The sequence below is a fragment of the Bombina bombina genome, chromosome 4 (genome assembly GCF_027579735.1).
Source record: "Bombina bombina isolate aBomBom1 chromosome 4, aBomBom1.pri, whole genome shotgun sequence".
Lineage (NCBI taxonomy): Eukaryota > Metazoa > Chordata > Amphibia > Anura > Bombinatoridae > Bombina > Bombina bombina.
The window spans coordinates 714,421,060-714,443,994 of record NC_069502.1 but is presented as its reverse complement, the minus strand read 5'-3'; the positions used below and the strand labels follow the sequence as shown (position 1 = coordinate 714,443,994).

At 40.9% G+C, this 22,935-nt stretch overlaps 1 protein-coding gene across 2 annotated transcripts in view; it reads right to left on the bottom strand.

Annotated features, from left to right (window-relative positions):
* Positions 1 to 20,049: 20,049 nt before the first annotated feature.
* The window catches only part of SERAC1 (serine active site containing 1), a 381,209-nt gene continuing 378,323 nt past the window's right edge, over positions 20,050 to 22,935 (bottom strand). For both annotated transcript variants that reach the window (XM_053710914.1, XM_053710915.1), the window contains one exon: positions 20,050 to 21,409. In XM_053710914.1, coding sequence (XP_053566889.1) covers positions 21,270 to 21,409 — 140 coding nt within the window. In that variant the 3' untranslated portion in view covers positions 20,050 to 21,269. The remainder of the gene's footprint in view (positions 21,410 to 22,935) is intronic.

Genomic DNA, 22,935 nt, shown 5'->3' with positions numbered 1-22,935 from the left:
CCGAACTCCAAATCTAGGCCTTAGGGTTTATTTTATAGGTAAGTATTTAGTTTTAAATAGGAATAATTTATTTAATGATAGTGTAGTGATAGGTGTAATTGTAACTTAGGTTAGTTTTTATTTTACAGGTAAATTTCTCTTTATTTTAACTATGTAGCTATTAAATAGTTAAAAACTATTTAATAGCTATTGTACCTAGTTAAAATAAATTGAAAGTTGCCTGTAAAATAAAAATAAATCCTAAAATAGCTACAATATAATTATTATTTATATTGTAGCTATATTAGGGTTTATTTTAAAGGAAGAAACAAAGAAACAACACTAACAAAGTGTGTTTGATAACAAGAGGTGCGCCTATTCTATGCTATTCTTGTGATGGAGCTTCTAATTATGGTGTTTTATGTGAAATATCATATAGCAATAATAACAGTGAAATAATAAGATAAAACTGGTCAACAATAATAAATAATAATTAACAAATACTTGATGGAATCCTTGGTGTTTATATTCAACAAAAAAACGTCCATATATATTGAATATACTGAAAGTCCCACAACTCCCAAGGAGGCAATACAGGTGGCCCCAAAACAAGCAGCGGCTCTCTCCACAATATGCGTGAGGATAAAACTTGGTCCTAAAAATGACAAAAAAAGAAGAGGCGCTCTGGTGCAGATAAACCCAACAATAAGTGAGATTTCCAAAAAGGAAGGAAAATTGGTACTCACAAAGATATTTGCACTTCCAGTGCAATAATCCGCAAGCCTGTAGAGAATTTAGTGTTCCCATTTCTAGTCTGAATTGTTCGGACTGGTTTATTGCCAAATAGATACACTTTTTGCATGATATATATATAATGTGTATATATATGGGGTTCTCTCTAAAGATTACATGACTTCTAAACATTATAAATATAGATAAAAGAAGACTACTATACATTATTCGGGTTAATGACCAGAAATTTGTATTTTTAAATAATTTTAGTTATAGTAACAGATACTCATTGATAAGAGCAAGGTCATTCTCTGACATTAGTTACATAAACACCACATATATATTATTTTTCCCGTATTAGTTATAACAATGTTACATTATTTCACCATACACTTCTGACCAACTGGGATTTACAAGCACAGCAACACCAACCAATAGCTGCATCATTCTTTGACAATATTATTATTTTTACACAAAACAAACGACATTTAATATTAGACACTTTTAGCCACATTTACAAATAGTAGTATTATTATGTATTATTATCCTCACAACCAAAATTCTGTTACACACAGATTCACTTTATACCCACTTAGACAGTGGCCACGTATAGAATCACTACATTAAGGTCATTTTAGCATTTTATTAGATTCACCAGAGGATAGTCTTCACTCCCTAGTATCACATCACAGAATTCCTAATTTATGTTTATGTCATCGACTGCATCACAAAACACGGAGGATCTAAAGTTGCAACCAAGATCACGTAGAATTTTTAGAAACATATCGATACCCATTAAACTTAAAATTGATAATGAATATCATAACTTTTTACTCACTAATTCCATGTATTTTGTCATCGAGCCGAAATCGTATATATATATAATGCATCGCAGTATGTACGTATTAGATTAATATGTTTCTCAATTACTTCAATTATATATGACCCACTATCGATAACATCATATATATATTTTAGGACATTTAGTAATATCACAGCGAGGGCCTAATGTTAACTGAACATATATTTTGAACCCTGCAATTTAGAATCGATAGGATATCCACCCGTACACTTTATGTATCTAAAATTCAGACTATTGTATCTATGCTGTGTACCAAATATAAGATGAGTTTTTATTCACTATGTTTATCTGTACAATGTTGCTAAAAATGTATGTTAACATATCACTATTTACCGAATGTGCTATTGACAGCTGAAACACAATTCTGTTAGTTACCCAGTACCTGTAAGAGGCGTAGCACCTAATTGATTAATGCACATGTTATGGTGGGTGTGTAACTTGTAAACCATTCTCATTGGTTAACTTAGCCTTTTTAAGAAAGCAAGGTAGTTCATTAAATTTAAGAGCCTGATGAAACGGCGTGCAGCCGAGAAACGCGTAGCGAAGTTTTAAGATTTTTAATAAAAGTTTTTACATTGTTCTACCTTGCTTTGAACTTTTCTTTTTACTGGATTTTCGAGAGTAACAGCCTCCTTCGTTGGAAGTCAGCCGAACAGCTTTATAAAGTTTCGGTCCGCCCGATATTGCACTGTTTGTGCACACACGTTTGTGAGTATAAATATTTACCCACTGTTGTTAGCTCGATATTGGTAAGGGTGATCTGCACCAAAGGTGTCCTATGCTTCATTCCTCTTAGGAGCCTGACCATTGCTGGGAGCATATCGGGAGAGAAAGAGAGTAACAGCCTCCTTTGTTGAAAGTCAGCCGAACGGCTTTATAAAGTTTCGGTCCGCCCGATATTGCACTGTTTGTGCACATACGTTTGTGAGTATAAATATTTACCCACTGTTGTTAGCTCGATATTGGAAAGGGTGATCTGCACCAAGGTGTCCTATGCTTCATTCCTCTTAGGGGCCTGACTATTGCCGGGAGCATATCGGGAGAATAAGAGTCAGCCGAACGGCTCTGAAGCTTCGGCTTGCGGATTATTGCACTGGAAGTGCAAATATCTTTGTGAGTACCAATTTTCCTTCCTTTTTGGAAATCTCACTTATTGTTGGGTTTATCTGCACCAGAGCGCCTCTTCTTTTTTTGTCATTTTTAGGACCAAGTTTTATTTTAAAGGTAAGTATTTAGTTTTAAATAGGAATAATTTAGTTAATAAGAGTTATAATATTTAGATGTATTTAATTAATATTTAAGTTAGGGGGGTGTTAGGGTTAGACTTAGGTTTAGGGGTTAATAATTTTATTATAGTGGCGGCAGTGTAGGGGGGCAGGATAGGGGTTAATAAATTTATTATAGTGGGGGCAGTGTAGGGGGGGCAGGATAGGGGTTAATAGGTATTATGTAGTTGGCGGCGGGGTCCGGGAGCGGCGGTTTAGGGGTTAACATATTTATTATAGTGGCAGCGGGGTCCGGGAGCGGCGGTTTAGGGGTTAACATATTTATTATAGTGGCGGCGGGGTCCGGGAGCGGCGGTTTAGGGGTTAATCAGTTTATTAGAGTGGCGGTGGGCTCCGGGAGCGGCGGTTTAGGGGGTAATACATTTATTTAGTTGCGGCGGTGTAGGGGGGGGATAGATTAGGGGTGTTTAGACTCGGGGTAAATGTTAGGGTGTTAGGTGTAGACAGCTCCCATAGGAATCAATGTGTAGTGATAGGTGTAGTGATAGGTGTAATTGTAACTTAGGTTAGTTTTTATTTTACAGGTAAATTTCTCTTTATTTTAACTACGTAGCTATTAAATAGTTAATAACTATTTAATAGCTATTGTACCTAGTTAAAAGAAATTGAAAGTTGCCTGTAAAATAAAAATAAATCCTAAAATAGCTACAATATAATTATTATTTATATTGTAGCCATATTAGGGTTTATTTTAAAGGTAAGTATTTAGTTTTAAATAGGAATAATTTAGTTAATAAGAGTTATAATATTTAGATGTATTTAATTAATATTTAAGTTAGGGGGGTGTTAGGGTTAGACTTAGGTTTAGGGGTTAATAATTTTATTATAGTGGCGGCAGTGTAGGGGGGGCAGGATAGGGGTTAATAAATTTATTATAGTGGGGGCAGTGTAGGGGGGGCAGGGTAGGGGTTAATAGGTATTATGTAGGTGGCGGCGGGGTCCGGGAGCGGCGGTTTAGGGGTTAACATATTTATTATAGTGGCGGCGGGGTCCAGGAGCGGCGGTTTAGGGGTTAATCAGTTTATTAGAGTGGCGGTGGGCTCCGGGAGCGGCGGTTTAGGGGGTAATACATTTATTTAGTTGCGGCGGTGTAGGGGGGGATAGATTAGGGGTGTTTAGACTCGGGGGAAATGTTAGGGTGTTAGGTGTTAGGTGTAGACAGCTCCCATAGGAATCAATGGGATGTCGGGCAGCAGCGAACATGAACTTTCGCTATGGTCAGACTCCCATTGATTCCTATGGGATCCGCCACCTCCAGGGCGGCGGATTGAAAACCAGGTACGCTGGGCCGGAAAAGTGCCGAGCGTACCTGCTAGTTTTTTGATAACAAGCAAAAGTAGACAGATTGTGCCGAACTAGTGTTCGGAACATCTGGAGTGACGTAAGAATCGATCTGTGTCGGACTGAGTCCGGCAGATCGAAGCTTACGTCACTAAATTCTACTTTTGCCGGTGTGTAGGGCTTGATAACTAAGGCGAATCAGCCTCGCCACAAATACGCTGCGGAATTCCAGCGTATTTGAGGTTGACGGCTTAATAACTAGAGGCCACAGTCTCCATTTACGTAAGAAGGGCCGTAGTCTGCACAATGTATCCAGCCTCACATCATACTGTTCTACAAAGAGTTGTTTTAGCAATAAGTGTTTAAATTGCGCTATTGTTGGGGCCTGTCTACTAATCCATCTTTTAAGGATACAATGTCTGGCTAAGAAAGTGTATAATGTTAGTAATCTGTGCAATTTTTTGAGTAAGTCGTCCCACCTAAACAAGAAGATTTCTGCCACTGTAAGCACTATCTCTACATTAAACGTAATTTTCAGCCAATATTGGAATTGTCCCCAGAACCTTCTTATCATTGGGCAAGGGTAAAAATAGTGCTGAAATGATGGGGCCACAGCTCCGCATTTAACACATTAATCCGGGATTTGCTTATTCCATTTTGATAGCCTGTGTGGTGTGATGTAGTCCATATGCAACAGTCTAATCTGTGCCTCTCTATAATATACCGCAAGTGTTGCCTGTTTCGTACGTTCTAAGCTGTCCTCTATGTCATGTATTGTCAATTCTATCAAGCCACTGTTAATTTGTTTTGTCAATATGTCGGAGAGAACTAAAGTCTCCCTCTGTTTCAATATGCGTGAGTAGAATTGGGACAGGGAGAATATTCCCATCTGAAACATCGTCTGGGAGACAGCAAAAGGCGATCCCTCCCAGAAAGTTACGTTAGATGACTGTAGAGTCGAAATATAATGCCTGAGTTGCAGATAGGCATAAAAATGCCAATTGGGAATCTGATATCTGGTTCTCAACTCTTGGAAAGAACGTACTGTATGTTGTAATGGGTCTAGCATATCCCCGACCGTTACGAAGCCCAACCCCTTCCAGATACGAAACGGTTTGTGATCATTTCCGGCTGGAAAGCAAGGGTTTCCCACTATGGGGATAAATTTCGGGGTGGGGCAATCTATCTTCAGATATTTATGGATCATACGCCAAGCTCTTAGTGGGTCTCTATACATCACACTATTGGTGATCGAAGGGGGTAAAGTTTCACAGTCGCCGTATGGCAAATAAGCCAACGCTATAGGCCTTATCACCGTTTCTTCTAATTTCATGTCACAGAAGTGCCCAGTACGTAGCTGCCAGTCCGTCACCAGTCTGACTAAAGCCGCCCAGTTATACCATTTTAGGTTCGGGAGGCCTAACCCCCCCTTTAATATAAGGGAGATGCAATTTATATGCCGCTATTCGCGGTCTGCCCCCTCTCTAAATAAAGCGAGACACCGCCCGTGTGAGCAGAGTCAAATCTGTTTTTGTCATAAGAAACGGCAACATAAGTAACGGATAGAGTATTTTGAGTAATATTGACATCTTCACCAGGCTGACACGCCCTGACAATCCCAGGGGAAGGTTGGCCCAATTTGACAGTTGGGAAGAAAGCTGCGCGCACTTGTCCGATATATTTAGTTTGTAGACTTTTAACCCCTTAACGACCAACGACGTATGGGGTACGTCCTGCAAAAAAATGCAGTTAATGACCAAGGACGTACCCCGTACGTCGTTGGTCTTTGAAAGCAGTGGAAGCGATCCTGATCACTTCCAACTGCTTTCATGTTATAGCAGTGATGCCTCGATATTGAGGCATCCTGCTATAACATTTTTTAGCCGTCCGATGCAGAGAGAGCCACCCTGTGGCCCTCTCTGCATCGGCCATCAATGGCCATGTTCGTTGGTGGGTGGGAGCTGATCCAGGGAGGCGGGTGGGCGGCCATTATTGGGAAGGGGCGCGTGCACGTGAGCATGTGTGCGCGCGTGCACGGGAGCGGGTGCGCGCGCGCGGGGGGTGGGAAACCTACACTATGGAACAACAGGGGTACTTGGTGGGAGAGAGGGTGGCATCATAAAACATTTTAACGATCTGGGAGGGTGGGAGGTTGGGGGTTGAGGGGGGGCAGCTACATAATTGAGGGGGGGCAGCTAAATAATAAAATAAAAAAAATTGATAAAAAAACATTTGATTTCAAACTGGGTACTGGCAGACAGCTGCCAGTACCCAATATGGCGCATAATAAGGCAGAGAGGGGGGTTAGAGAGCTGTTTGGGGGGGATCAGGGAGGTTGGGGGCTAAGGGGGGATCCTACAGAGCAGAATTATTATTGGTTTTTTTTTTTTAAATCCCCAAAAAACTCTTATTTTAGTACTGGCAGACTTACTGCCAGTACTTAAGATGGCGGGGACAATTGTGGGGTGGGGGAGGGAAGAGAGCTGTTTGGGAGGGATCAGGGGGTGTGATGTGTCATGTGGGAGGTTGATACCTACACTAAAGCTAAAATTAACCCTACAAGCTCCCTACAAGCTCCCTAATTAACCCCTTCAATGCTGGGCATTATACACGTGTGGTGCGCAACGGCATTTAGCTGCCTTCTAATTACCAAAAAGCAAAGCCAAAGCCATATATGTCTGCTATTTCTGAACAAAGGGGATCCCAGAGAAGCTTTTACAACAATGTATGCCATAATTGCACAAGCTGTTTGTAAATAATTTCAGTGAGAAACCTAAAATTGTGAAAAATGTAACGCTTTTTTTTATTTGTTCGCATTTGACGGTGAAATGGTGGCATGAAATATACCAAAATGGACCTAGATCAATACTTTGGGTTGTCTACTACATTATACTAAAGCTAAAATTAACCCTACAAGCTCCCTACAAGCTCCCTAATTAACCCCTTCAATGCTGGGCATAATACACGTGTGGTGCGCAGTGGCATTTAGCGGCCTTCTAAATACCAAAAAGCAATGCCAAAGCCATAAATGTCTGCTATTTCTGAACAAAGGGGATCCCAGAGAAGCATTTACAACCATTTATGCCATAATTGCACAAGTTGTTTGTAAATAATTTCAGTGAGAAACCTAAAGTTTGTGAAACAATTTGTGAAAAAGTGAACAATTTTTTTTATTTGATCGCATTTGGTAGTGAAATGGTTGCATGAAATATACTAAAATGGGCCTAGATCAATACTTTGGGATGTCTTCTAAAAAAAAATATATACATGTCAAGGGATATTCAGGTATTCCTGAAAGATATCAGTGTCCCAATATAACTAGCGCTAATTTTGAAAAAAAGTGGTTTGGAAATAGCAAAGTTCTTCTTGTATTTATTTCCCTATAACTTGCAAAAAAAACAAAGAACATGTAAACATTGGGTATTTCTAAACTCAGGACAAAATTTAGAAACTATTTAGCATGGGTGTTTTTTGGTGGTTGTAGATGTGTAACAGATTTTGGGGTTCAAAGTTAGAAAAAGTGTGTTTTTTTCCATTTTTTCCTCATATTTTATAATTTTTTTTATAGTAAATTATAAGATATGATGAAAATAATGGTATCTTTAGAAAGTCCATTTAATGGCGAGAAAAACGGTATATAATATGTGTGGGTACAGTAAATGAGTAAGCGGAAAATTACAGCTAAACACAAACACTGCAGAAATGTAAAAATAGCCTTGGTCCCAAATGGACAGAAAATGGAAAAGTGCTGTGGTCCTTAAGGGGTTAAAGGGTCTCTATGGAGATGAATGCCTAAATAGGTGAGACCATCCGTCACCTCAACAAATGGGTAACTGTGTCTAGAATTTGGGCGTTTATGTAGCAAGAGTACCTCTGATTTAGAGGTGTTTATTTTATATCCGGAAAAACTACCGAATTCTGCTATTGTGTGGAGTATACGTGGTACATGGATTTGCGGAGAATCCACAAACAGCAACATATCATCCGCGTATAATGCTAAGTGAAGGGGGATATCTCCTATGACAATACCCGGGAATATTTGTTTGAGTTTTAGCGTGAGTGGCTCCAGTGCTAGATTGAATAATAGAGGCGAAAGTGGGCACCCCTGTCTGGTGCCCCTTTGAAGATCAAAATCATTCGAGAAGAGCCCGTTGGACATGACCCGTGCTACAGGAGTCCTGTATATTTTGCTGATAACATCCAGAAAGGGGCCCTCAAAGCCAAATCTCTGCATAGTATTTAGACATAGATGGGCCCACTCCACCCTATCGAAGGCCTTCTCTGCATTTAATGATAGCAGGAAGGCCTCCGATGTAGTCTTTTTGTCACCACTCCTCCCCAGGGACCAATAATGCTCAATGACCTGAAGCACTCTGCGAAGATTGACCACGGAAGTGCGCTTTAAGACGAAGCCTGTTTGATCTGAGGGTGACATGAGCCGAAGTAAAGCTCGCTGAAGGGAGCGACTCCGTCAAGAGAAAGGCGTTGTAAAGCTTAGTGAGAGTGTTACTAATCTGTGGCTGTAATAACCTGTAAAATTCAACCGGGAGCCCGTCAGCACCCGGTGCCTTGCCTGTTGGTAAACTTTGTAAGGTGTGTGTCAATTCCTCTTTTGTAATGGGGGAGTTTAGCCTATTTTGTTGATCTAAAGAGATTTTGGGTAGGTTCACAAAATTCCAGAATTGGGTCTGCACCTCCTGAGCTGGTGGTGCTTGACGTGTGTATAACTGTGAGTAGTATTGCGCAAAACAGTTCGCAATATCCTCGGATTTGGTATAAACTTTGCCCTTCCAGCGTAATGCTGCTATTTTAGTCTTTGCTGTCTGTGGTTTTGTTAGGGTGGCAACATTTTGCCTGCTCTGTCCCCAAATCTATAAAACCTGCCCGCCGATTTTAATAGGCCAGCCGCGGCTTGTTGTTTTGCAAATGCTTCAAGATCTGCTTTTGAGGCTATATATTTATCGTAAGCTGGCTTCGACTTAGTCTGAAGTACAGCTGGTATGCCTGCCCCAATTGATTCTGCAAACTCCTATACCTATGTTGCGTTTTATACCTAACCTTGGATAAATATGAAATCACGTTACCCGCTAGTACTGTTTTTGCTGTCTCCCAGAGGAGTAGAGTGTTGTCCGCATGTGCTGCATTATCAGTCATATAATCTATCCAAGAATGTTGTAGAAATTTGTTAAATGCTTCTGAGTTAGTCAGATATGTAGGAAACCTAAGTATATTCCTGTTTGTGTGTGGCCTATCAAACCCCAGCCACAGCTCCACTGGTGCGTGATCAGAAAGTAGGATGTCATGAATTTTACATTGGCGCACCTGGTCCACCAACCCATTAGCTATTAGGAACAAGTCTATTCGGGATAAGGTGTGCTTGACCTTCAATACGCAAGTGTAATCTCTACCTTCAGGGTGCTGTAACCTCCAAATATCACAGGAGCTCAAGTCTTTATCGAACATATTAAATATCTTTGTTTCGTATCTGGCTTTATAATTTCTTCTGGGATCTAACATGCTATGTGGCTCTAGCCATTGTCTGTCTAGGCTATGTGTGGGGGAAATGTTGAAATCTCCACCTATTATCAGGTTCGATCCTATGTGTGGAACCAAATTTTGTATTAACTCTTTCCAAAATTCTATTTTCCTATGGTTAGGGGCGTATAAATTGCAGAATACATAGTCAATTGAGTTTACCTTGGCGCGTACTATCATATATCTACTGTTGGGGTCTAAATATGTATGGGTAATAGTGGCCACCACTCTCTTCCCAAATACAATGGCCAAACCACGACTAGCACTAGTATGGGAGAGAAACCTGACCTGACCAACCCAGTCCCTCTGTAATTTCTGATGTTCTGAATCTGTTAGATGTGTCTCCTGAAGTAAGGCAACATCTGTACCCAATTTTCTAAGGTGTGTGAGAGCTGACTTGCGTTTTATAGGCAAGTTGAGGCCTCCCACATTCCACGTCACTACCTTAAGTGGCATCCCCACATTGTAGAAGGATAGTGTATGGGTGTATCATATATAAAAAAAAAAAAGGGGGGAAGGAGGGGAAAGAGAGATAGGGAGAGCAAAGAAGGAGAATTTGAGGAGGAGCATCATTATGGAATCGGGTATCTTTTACCAAACAGTCAATAACATAATTAGTTGCGTTAAAAACGTTTAACTTAACTCCTGTTTGCCAACAATCAATTGTAGCCCTTAACATTATTTTGGAATCATTACAACAAAAGACGTTAATGTGCTTGTCATGGAGTATACCTACTCGCCTGTCTAACCTCCGGGCCCAGAGTGTCCTTATGATGTCGTACATATTAAGACTACTACACCTAACGGCTAGTTGTTTACTTTTTGTGCTAGCTATCCTATCCTCTGGTGTATGAGCGACAATAGACCCAATATTTACCTTCACTCTGACAAGAATAAAGCCAGTATGATCAAAATCCCTCTCCTCTGACGGAGCTGACCAGATGGTAATGATCCCATTGACACTCTTGGCTAGCAAGCTGGGTGTATTAATAACATGCAAGATGTTTAAAAGAATGTACTTTACAGCATTACTTGCAAGGATTCCATCGTCTCCACTTCAGCTTGAAGTATCCTCCCTCCCCTCCCAAGGCACCCTAGAGTTTTATGTTGATTCCTATTAGGGCGCTGTTTTTTTATGAGATCCAACCTTGCCTTCTAGATTATAGCCCCTATGCATATAATATTCTATATTCAATAGCTCAGAAACATGAGTGTAAAACATAACATTATAAATAACATAAATAACAATTAACAGTTCAAACATAACACTGGTCATCATCTGTGTCTGTGCAACTGTTGGTATGTGAAGCAGCAATGAAAAAACATTACAAATTAACATCTTATAACTATTTAACATTACCCAGGAGGTCTGGTCAGACCTCCATCCAGAACTATATGTCCATTCAGTCCCAGGAACTCCACCACTCCATGTGGTTTCTTTGGGCAAACAAGACACAGCCATTTACCATATCTTTTAGAGTTCTACAAAAAGAAGGCTCGGTAGCCCCTATAGGGAGCAGGGGGAGCTCCATCATGATAGTGGTTGTTGTTGTTCTGTAGCTAAGAAGCACTTTAGTGCCTGTGGTGAATGGAAAAATTTAACCCCATGGGATGTTTGCAGCCGCAGTTTTGCGGGGAATAATAAGGCCACTTGTCTTCCTTGCTCATGTAATTGAGAACACAATGGAGCAAATTCTTTTCTTTGCCTTGATACCTCCATGGAAAAGTCCTGGAAAAGGAGAAGTCTGGATCCCTCGTAGAGTATCTCTTTGCGTGCCCGATATGCTCTCAGAATCTTTAGCTTTTCCTGAAAATTTAGGCATTTGAATATAACCTGTCTGGGTCTGGCCTTCGTTTGCTCCAGGCCTCTCTCCGGCCCCACACAATGCGCTCTTTCCACATCTATCGGGAGAATATCAGCATGTATGCCTAGGAGCTTAGGGAATGTGAGTGCCGCAAATTCTAGCAGATCTTTGCCCTTGATTGATTCTGAGACTCCTACTATACGTAGGTTGTTGCGGTGACTTCTATTTTCCAAGTTGTCTATACGGTCCTGGAGCAGTTGTGATTTTTTGACTAATTGTTTGATAGTGGTGTCCGTGACCAATTGCCTGTCCTCTGCTTCAGAGATGCGTGTTTCAGCCGCACTCAATCTTGAGGAAAATTGTCTGACTTTGCAAGTCAAAGTGTCCACCCCTGTCTGTAATGAGTCCATCTTAGGGAGAAAAAACAAAATTTATGCTTACCTGATAAATTTCTTTCTCTTGTAATGTATCCAGTCCATGGGTTCATCCATTACTTGTGGGATTATTCTCCTTCCCAACAGGAAGTTGCAAAGAGGACACCCACAGCAGAGCTGTCTATATAGCTCCTCCCCTAACCCCCACCTCCAGTCATTCGACCGAAGACAAGTAAGAAAAAGGAGAAACTATAGGGTGCAGTGGTGACTGTAGTTTTAAAAATAAAAACACCTGCCTTAAAGTGACAGGGCGGGCCGTGGACTGGATACACCACAAGAGAAAGAAATTTATCAGGTAAACATAAATTTTGTTTTCTCTTGTAAGGTGTATCCAGTCCACGGGTTCATCCATTACTTGTGGGATACCAATACCAAAGCTATAGGACACGGATGAAGGGAGGGACAAGGCAGGAACTCAAACTGAAGGCACCACTGCCTGCAAGACCTTTCTCCCAAAAATAGCCTCCGAGGAAGCAAAAGTATCAAATTTGTAGAATTTAGAAAAAGTATGAAGCGAAGACCAAGTCGCCGCCTTACAAATCTGTTCAACAGAGGCCTCATGTTTAAAAGCCCAAGTGGAAGCTATCGCTCTAGTAGAATGAGCTGTAATTCTTTCAGGAGGCTGCTGGCCAGCAGTCTCATAAGGTAACCGGATTATGCTTCTCAGCCAAAAAGAAAGAGAAGTTGCCGAAGCCTTTTGGCCTCTCCTCCTCCCAGAGTAGACAACAAACAATGCAGATGTTTGACGAAAATCCTTAGTAGCTTGTAAATAAAACTTTAAAGCACGAACCACGTCAAGGTTGTGTAACAGACGTTCCTTCTTTGAAGAAGGATTAGGACACAGTGACGGAACAACAATTTCCTGATTGATATTCTTATTAGATACTACCTTAGGAAGAAACCCAGGTTTGGTACGCAAAACTACCTTATCTGCATGGAAGATCAGATAAGGGGAATCACACTGTAAGGCAGATAGCTCTGAAACTCTTCGAGCCGAAGAGATAGCTACTAAGAACAGAGCTTTCCAAGATAAAAGCTTGATATCTATGGAATGCAAAGGTTCAAACGGAACCCCTTGAAGAACTTTAAGAACTAAATTTAAACTCCATGGCGAAGCAACAGGTTTAAACACAGGCTTGATTCTAACTAAAGCCTGACAAAACGCCTGAACGTCTGGAACATCTGCCAGACGCTTGTGCAAAAGAATAGACAGAGCAGAAATCTGTCCCTTTAAGGAACTAGCTGATAATCCCTTTTCCAATCCTTCTTGGAGAAAGGATAAAATCCAAGGAATCCTGACCTTACTCCATGAGTAACCCTTGGATGCACACCAATGAAGATATTTACACCATATCTTATGATAGATTTTCCTGGTGACAGGCTTTCGAGCCTGAATCAAGGTATCAATGACCGACTCGGAGAAACCATGTTTTGATCAAATCAAGCATTCAATCTCCAAGCAGTCAGACACAGAGAAATTAGATTTGGATGTTTGAATGGACCTTGGAGTAGAAGGTCCTGCCTCAGCGGCAGAGTCCATGGTGGAAAGGATGACATGTCCACCAGATCTGCATACCAAGTCCTGCGTGGCCACGCAGGTGCTATCAAAATCACCGAAGCTCTCTCCTGTTTGATCTTGGCAATCAGACGAGGGAGGAGAGGAAATGGTGGAAACACATAAGCCAGGCTGAAGGACCAGGGCACTGCTAGAGCATCTATCAGTGCTGCCTGGGGATCCCTTGAACTGGACCCGTAACAAGGAAGCTTGGCGTTCTGAAGAGACGCCATCAGATCCAGTTCTGGTTTGCACCATAGTTGAATCAGCTGGGCAAATACCTCCGGATGGAGTTCCTACTCCCCCGGATGAAAGGTCTGCCTACTTAGAAAGTCCGCCTCCCAGTTCTCTACTCCTGGGATATGGATAGCTGAGAGATGGCAAGAGTGAACCTCTGCCCATAGAATTATCTTGGAAACCTCCATCATTGCCAGGGGACTCCTTGTTCCCCCCTGATGGTTGATATAGGCTACAGTCGTGATATTGTCAGACTGAAATCTGATGAATCTGACCGCAGCTAGCTGAGGCCAAGCCTGAAGAGCATTGAATATCGCTCTGAGTTCCAGAATGTTTATCGGAAGGAGGGCTTCCTCCTGAGTCCACAAACCCTGAGTCTTCAGGGAGTTCCAGACTGCGCCCCAGCCCCGAAGGCTGGCATCTGTCGTCACTATAGTCCACTTTGGCCTGCGGAAACTCATTCCCCTGGACAGATGGACCCGAGATAACCACCAGAGAAGAGAATCCCTGGTCTTTTGATCCAGATTTAACAGAGGAGACAAATCTGTGTAGTCCCCATTCCACTGATTGAGCATGCAAAGTTGCAGTGGTCTGAGATGTAGGCGGGCAAACGGAACTATGTCCATTGCCGCTACCATTAGGCCGATCATTTCCATACACTGAGCCACTGATGGCCGAGAAGTGGAATGAAGAGCACGGCAGGAAGTTAGAAGCTTTGATATCCTGACCTCTGTCAGAAAAAATTTCATTTCTACTGAATCTATCAGAGTTCCTAGGAAGGAAACTCTTGTGAGAGGAGAGAGAGAACTCTTTTCTCTGTTCACTTTCCACCCGTGAGACCTCAGAAAGGCCAGAACAATGTCCATATGGGACTTGGCGATTTGAAAAGTCGACGCCTGGATCAGAATGTCGTCTAGGTAAGGAGCCACCGCTATGCCCCGCGGCCTTAGAACCGCCAGAAGGGACCCTAGAACCTTCGTAAAAACTCAGCGCTGTGGCTAACCCGAAGGGAAGAGCCACAAACTGGTAATGCCTGTCTAGGAAGGCGAACCTGAGGAACTGATGATGCTCTCTGTGAATCGGAATGTGGAGATAAGCATCCTTTAAGTCAATGTTAGTCATATATTGACCCTCCTGGATCATAGGTAGGATGGTTCGGATTGTCTCCATCTTGAAGGATGGGACCCTGAGAAATTTGTTTAGGATCTTGAGATCCAAGATTGGTCTGAAAGTTCCCTCTTTTTTGGGAACTATAAACAGGTTTGAATAGAAACCCTGCCCCTGTTCCTCTTTTGGAACTGGGTGGATCACTCCCATAACCAGTAGGTCTTGAACGCAACGTAAGAATGCCTCTCTTTTTATCTGGTTTGCAGATAGTTGTGAGAGATGAAATCTCCCCTTTGGAGATGAACCTTTGAATTCCAGAAGATATCCCTGGGAAACAATCTCTAGTGCCCAGGGATCCTGGACGTCTCTTGCCCAAGCCTGGGCGAAGAGAGACAGTCTGCCCCTGACTAGATCCGGTCCCGGATAGGGGGCTACTCCTTCATGCTGTCTTAGAGGCAGCAGCAGGCTTTTTGGCCTGCTTCCCTTTGTTCCAAGTCCGGTTAGGTCTCCAGACTGGTTTGGACTGGGCAAAATTTCCTTCTTGTTTTGCATTAGAGGAAGCCGAAGCTGCGCCACTCTTGAAGTTTCGAAAGGAACAAAAATTATTCTGTTTGGTCATTAATTTATTGGACCTATCCTGAGGAAGGGCGTGACCTTTTCCTCCGGTAATGTCAGAGATGATCTCCTTCAGGCCAGGCCCGAATAGGGTCTGACCTTTGAAGGGGATGTTAAGAAGCTTAGACTTTGAAGTAACGTCTGCTGACCAGGACTTAAGCCATAGCGCCCTACGCGCCAGAATGGCAAAACCTGAATTCTTAACCGTTAGCTTGGTTAACTGAAAAACGGCGTCAGAAATAAAGGAATTAGCTAACTTAAGAGCTTTAATCCTGTCTAAGATATCATCTAACGGGGTCTCCACCTGTAGAGCCTCCTCAAGAGACTCGAACCAAAAAGCCGCTGCAGCAGTAACTGGGGCAATGCATGCAAGAGGCTGGAGAATAAAACCTTGATGAATATAAATTTTCTTAAGGAGACCCTCCAATTTTTTATCCATAGGATCTAGGAAAGCACAACTGTCCTCGACAGGGATAGTTGTACGCTTAGCTAGGGTAGAAACAGCTCCCTCCACCTTAGGGACCGTCTGCCACGAGTCCCGTATGGCGACATCTATGGGAAACATCTTTTTAAAAGCAGGAGGGGGAGAGAACGGCACACCTGGTCTATCCCATTCCTAGTAATAATTTCCGAAAACCTCTTAGGGACTGGAAAAACATCAGTGTAAACAGGCACTGCAAAGTATTTGTCCATTTTACACAATTTCTCTGGAACTACAATGGGGTCACAGTCATCCAGAGTCGCTAAAACCTCCCTGAGCAAGAAGCGGAGGTGTTCGAGCTTAAATTTAAAGGCTGTCATTTCAGAATCGGACTGAAGTAAAGCCTTCCCTGAATCTAAAATGTCACCCTCAGATAGAAACTCCCTTGCACCAGGTTCGGAGCCTAGTGAGGGTATATCGGACACAGCTATTAAAGCGTCAGAAAGCTCTGTATTTGTTCTAGCCCCAGAGCTGTCTCGCTTTCCTTGTAACCCTGGCAGTTTGGACAATACCTCTGTGAGGGTAGAATTCATAACTGCCGCCATGTCCTGTAAGGTAAAAGAATTAGACGCGCTAGATGTACTTGGCGTCACTTGGGCGGGAGTTATAGGTTCTGACACATGGGGAGAGCTAGATGGCATAACCTTCCTTTTTTCAGTCTGAGAATTCTCTGGTGATAAATCTTTAAAAGCCATAATATGGTCTTTATAGTTTATAGATACTTCAGTACATTTGGTACACATTCTAAGAGGGGGTTCCACAATGGCTTCTAAACATATTGAACAAGGAGTTTCCTCTATGTCAGACATGTTTAACAGACTAGTAATGACACCAGCAAGCTTGGAAAACACTTTAATAAATGTGAAACAGCAATTAAACAAAAACGGTACTGTGCCTTTAAGAGAAAAAAACTAGCACTTAAACTGCAAAACAGTGATAAAATGTAGTAAAGTCTTCGAAATACAGTGTGAGTAAGGGACTAAAGCAACATCGCAACCACTTGCAAATGGATGATTAACCCCTTAGCCCCCAAACCGGATTAAAAAACGTCAACCACCGGTAAAAGACAGTTAAGCACCTTGCCACAGCTTTGCTGTGGCTCCTACCTGCCCTCAAATACGATTAGGGAAGAAATAAGCCCTCTATAGTGGTCCTCAGATGCAAGAGGACTCCTCTAGTGAAGCTGGATGTCTCAGTCTGAAAGAAACTGCGCAACTAAAGCGTGAAAATAGGCCCCTCCCACCATGTACTCGATGTCAGAGGGGCCTTAAGGAAATACTCCTAGGAGTATCTGACTAGCCATGTGGAAAACTAGGCCCCAACTAAAGACTTATCACCCTCAGAGAAAAAAATGTCCCATTTATGAAGCATGTAAACGTTTTGTCACTAATTAATATGAGTATTAACATGAGTATTACCCTATTTTGTAAGCATGATCCCAGTCGTTTCAAAATCACTGCATCTAGCTTACCTCAAATACACAAGGTTCTGTCAGCATTTTCTAGAACTTATCCTTTCTCTAGAAATAAAAATACTGAACATACCTCAAAGCAGGTAATCTGCAGACCGTTCCCCCAACTGAAGTTATCCCATACTCTTCAGTTATGTGTGAGAACAGCAATGGACCTTAGTTACAAACCGCTAAGATCATCAACCTCCAGGCAGAACTCTTCTTCTAATTTCTGCCTGAGAGTAAAACAGTACAACGCCGGTACCGTTTAAAAATAAACTCTTGATTGAAGGTAAAACTACACTAAGTCACCACATATCTCTTTATACTTCCTATCTTGTCGAGAGTTGCAAAGATAATGACTGGGGGTGGGGGTTAGGGGAGGAGCTATATAGACAGCTCTGCTGTGGGTGTCCTCTTTGCAACTTCCTGTTGGGAAGGAGAATATCCCACAAGTAATGGATGAACCCGTGGACTGGATACACCTTACAAGAGAAAAAGACTTCAATTCTTGTAGCAAGGCAGTATGGTCCAAACTCTGTAGCAATAGTGGGGGACAACTTATGGAAGAATTTATCAACTTTCATCAGCTCCAATTTAATAGTGCCTGCAACAATAATCTGTGTGGATGTCTGAAGTATTAACCCCTATCAAAAGGAGGAGGGCTCCGTTTTAGTTATCAGGTCTCTAAATGTCCCTGTGACCTGTCTAATTATAGAAGTCAGTATGCTGTACAACGTTGCGTAATGGGATGTTTTGCCTGATGTGGCTAGTCTGTGAGAGAGCAAAAGTATAAAAACCAATGTGAAGAAGAATCAAATATATTCTGTTAAAGGTCAAGGATTTGTGCGACATATCCAAAGAAGCATAAGGTTGTGCTATTTCTGTGAAACACTGGCCGTTATTCCTATTATGCATCAATGTGTCCCCTTGTATCTTTATCCTCTGATATGGAAAGCAGTTGCGCAGCGTGTAAACCTTTGAGGACTGGGCCTAAGTCCTGTGACCTTCCGTAGCACAATTAAATCATATAGACACAGATCAATTATATGGCGGCCTGGTAAGCTATCAGCTCTTCTGTCACCTGCAACCCCTTTGATAACAGTGAGAACAGTGTAGTATGCGCTGTGAAAATAGTGGCTTACGTATTTTGTGTCAGATCTTAGTATTTGTTAAACTGCCGATTACAAAACAAAGGTATCAAAGATGAGCTCAAATGTACAATTTAAATATATCTGTGCAGTAACTCCTTTTTATCACATTCCTAATAAAATAAAGGTCCCATGAACTAAATAGTCATATACACAGCCTCAGGGGAGACATCCCATAAACCGTATGGGAAGTTAACCCCTTAGTCTCCACACAAAAGAAGTGCCTGCACACTGCCCAATAAAATCCTTCCTCTGTTAAATAAAGGCACTGTTGCCATTTTTTGAGTGCCACCGGTGTGTTGTTTCATGTTAAAGGATTAAATATGTCCCAAATAAATTCTGCAGGAAATTCTTCTGAAGTGCAAGTCTCCAAGACCTAGAAGACAAAAGCACTTACCTGCATATTCAGCTGTCTGGCAGGAAGACAGCTCACAAGGTGTGATAGTACACATACTCCTATCAGAGACCTGTAGAAAAAGAAAGAACAGAGTAACCAACTCTGGATTTCTATACCAAGGGCAGCAATATAGAAAAATCAAGCAAGGACCACCTCACCACTTTCTAACTGCTTAAAAGCCACCACTACTCTTACTCAAGAGATTGACGTGGACCCAGCTAAACCCAAATCCTTGCTTGCAGGGAAAAGTACCCACAAAAGGAATCAAATTCTTCAGACACCGAACTTCACCTCCACCACTGACAGAGGCAAAAAACATGACTGGGGGTTATGGGTAAGGGAAGTGACACTTAACAGCTTTGCTGTAGTGCTCTTTACCTCCTCCTGCTGGCCAGGAGTGAATATCCCACTACTAATAGGAATGACGTTGTGGACTCTTCATGTCTTAGGAAAGAAATTAAGATTTTAATAAAACCTTCTTCGACATATAAAGGAGAAATGGTACACCCTATTACACCCTCATTTTTCTGTGGTGGGGACTGAGACCTCTATTGTTGGTGAAGACATTTTTATTGGAAAAATCCAGTTAAGATTTTATTTAGGACGTTGCTTATCTTCTTTGTTTTGTAAATCAGTTTACAACTCAGTGACCTAATACATATCACAAAGTTGCCTGCACATGGGGAAACAGGACCACCCTGAGAGCCAGTAACTGCACCCTTTCTATGTTCTGATAGCCTGTCTTAACACATATATTTTATAATGGCTGGAAACCATTGGTTACAATTTAGCTAGTGGTTAATTGATACTCTGTGGATAATGGTAGTTCACACCACTACGGTGCCAACAGACTGTTCTCACATAGCCACATCTTTAGCACACAAAACTCTGCCCATGACATGCCCAGCTCCACCTATGAACACATGCAACTCACTCAAGTGCTTCCCACCCTCCTAGCTCCCTGGATGGAGCTCTGCAGGGCAAGTGTTGCCCCCTCCCAAAAGTTACGAACACTACCCCACTGGCAGGTGGAGTAATTAAAAGAAAATGGTGTTTGTGCATGAAAATGGGACATGCCATGTTGTTTATTAGCACTAAGATGCCGCGGGACAATCCTAGAAAACAACAATAAGAGAATTAGATTGACAGGTTTGAATTACGAAATTTAATTATTATTCATATATTTCACCAAAGTCCATTTATTTACAATGTTTTATAAGCATGCTGTTTCACTGTACTTTAAAAGAGAAACATGTAAAAACATGAATTATTACTAAATACTTTTTAATAAAATATCATATAACAGCAATGCTATGAAGCAATAACTCTCCATACCCTTGATCTTAGTTACAATTAGCCATTCAAATGACTTAATATATACAGTATATGGCTTATTGGTGCATCAAAGTGAGCATTAACTGTAAAAAATGTACAATAAATGGTAAAACAGAACCATAACCAAACATACAACTGGTTACAAGCACACTATTGCTTCTAAATAAACAGGCTGGCATTGCCATTAATCTAGCTGGTAACAGTGGCATAGTGCTGGCTGCATGCTTTGCTAATTTCAATGTATTACAGTATAAATTAATAGTGTAAACTTTAAAATTTTACTTTTTTATTTCCTCCATAGCATCATATACACAAACATAATTAAAGACTAGTATTTCTTTTTCTTTTTCAAAAAAATAAGTGTAACTAGTCCAGGTATTTACTTTTCCACTGCGACAATATAAATATCTATAATGGGGGGCAAGGTAACTGGACTTAAAACCAATGTGAGCTTTGTTAATTTAAAATTATTATGAGGAAATGCATTATTTAATAAAAAAATATAAATGATTTTGAAACCAATAGGAAATACATTTTTTGGACAAAAACAGATCCCTAGTGTAAATTGCTCACTGGATGATAGTTGCAATGCAAATTTCTCTATTGGTGAACAGTCTTATGCCTTCACAAACAAAAAATAACCAATGTTTTATTCAGGACAGGAACATAAATTTTTTCCAGAAACCAAAATCTGCAATACATTTTAAAATACTCTCTTTTAGATGCAGTGGATTAGTGATACAATATATATTTAATTATTTAATATAAAAGTGTGGTAAGTGATTGCAATTAGACACCACATAAAGAACAACCTACCACACTGAGCTATGGAAGACACCTAAAAAAATTATGCTATGTAATATTACAGCTAGCACAAACAGAAATGTTGGCATCTATCCTTTTACTTGGATTTTTTTTGTTTAGAAGCAGAGGTAGTTTTCAAATAACTGCACTAGTCAAGTAGATTGTATATAGTGGAATACTGAACATATTGCTAAGCAAAGCATAAGTATTACAGTAGCTGCTCTCACTGCTTTCCACAGTCAGCTGACAAAGCATCTCTGATAAACTGTAAAGTGCGCTGGTAGATAAAGGAGTCCTTGCTGTTTGGCTTGCAAATGTTGAGATGATTTACTTCCACAGGAATAAGATCCCCAATGCCCAAATCTGAAGAGAGATAATAAAATAAAATGCCACACCTCCATGTAAAAGCCAACACGTTAGCCATACAATCACGTCTAAGACTAAAGATAGTTTATATTTTACACAGACATATCCTTTAACGTTAGATCCTTGTTATTTTTAAAGGGACATAACAGTCAAAATTAAAATGTGTCTGAGTACATTTCAATTTTGAATGGAAACATTTTTTCCAATATACATTTATTACAAAAGTACTTCAAGTAAAGGTATTACTGTTTTAGGGGTAAATACACATATACTGTGTATGCGCAGTGCAGCCTCATCCAAACAACCAGTCTATTAAAAAACAACAAAAAACATAATTTATGCTTACCTGATAATTGCCTTTCTTTCATGGTGGTGAGAGTCCACAATTCTTTACATCTCTACCGCTAAGAGGAGGCAAAGATTCCCAAACTCCAAGAGCTCTATAAAACCTCTCCTACCTCACACATATCTTAGTCTACCATATAGCCAAGTAAGGGCTCGCTTCCATTGAGCCGTTATTAGGTTTGTGTGCACTCGCAAACTGATAAATATGCTGTTGGAAGCAATATCGTTTATCGACTGTTTCCAATGTCGCGTTATACCTCAATATCGGCAGCCGGACTTGGGCTGCCGAAAAGATCTTTGCGTCCCATAGAAAGTAATAGAAGCCGTTAATCGATAAATTATACTAGGTTTCCAATGAAAGCGCTAACCGTTAATACACTGTCAGAGGCTGTCAATACATTGAGAAATATTACACCCAGGTCTACTAGGTGTAAAGGAGGAAAAAGGAGCTTTTTGAGGCCTGTTTCTCATTGAAATTGCAAATCACAAAAACATTTACGAGTGTTTCAATGTACAAATAAAATTATATATGCTACATTTATTGGTCCTATGTATAGGAATATTTGCACCCATGTTTTCATAGAAATATCAATATGTATGTACATAGAAAAATACATACAAGCATATATCTACCTATTCAAAATAAAACATTTGCCCAGGGATGTTATATAGGTGTATATTCTCAATACATATAGACAGGGCTCAAAATTTCAGGTCCTAAGCTACTAGCCAGGCCAAAAATGTTACTCGCCACTTCTGACCCCGCCCACTGCATACCCAGGCCACGCCCACTAACCCGCCCATTGCATACTTACGTCACGCCCACTAATTCAACCCTTCTTTTCATATGTTTAGACAGTGCAGTAACTTTATTTTTATTGTATTTGATAACAACAAATAATTACATACATAGGATAAATCAACAATGAAAAAAAAAATAACAGCAATGGCAACTTTGGTTTCTGGGGAAGACAACAGCTGGATGAATAAAGGCAGCTATTAAATTAAGAATTCAAAAAAGAAGTTTATCTGCTCACAATTAAACTTACAAAACTTAGCATGAAGAATCAACAAGATTTAACACAAAACCTGGCATGTCAATTTTGTCACATAAAGTGGAATATCAGACATGTTTCTGAAAACGCAAAGTAGCACTTGCTTAATTGTTAACCTCTTCA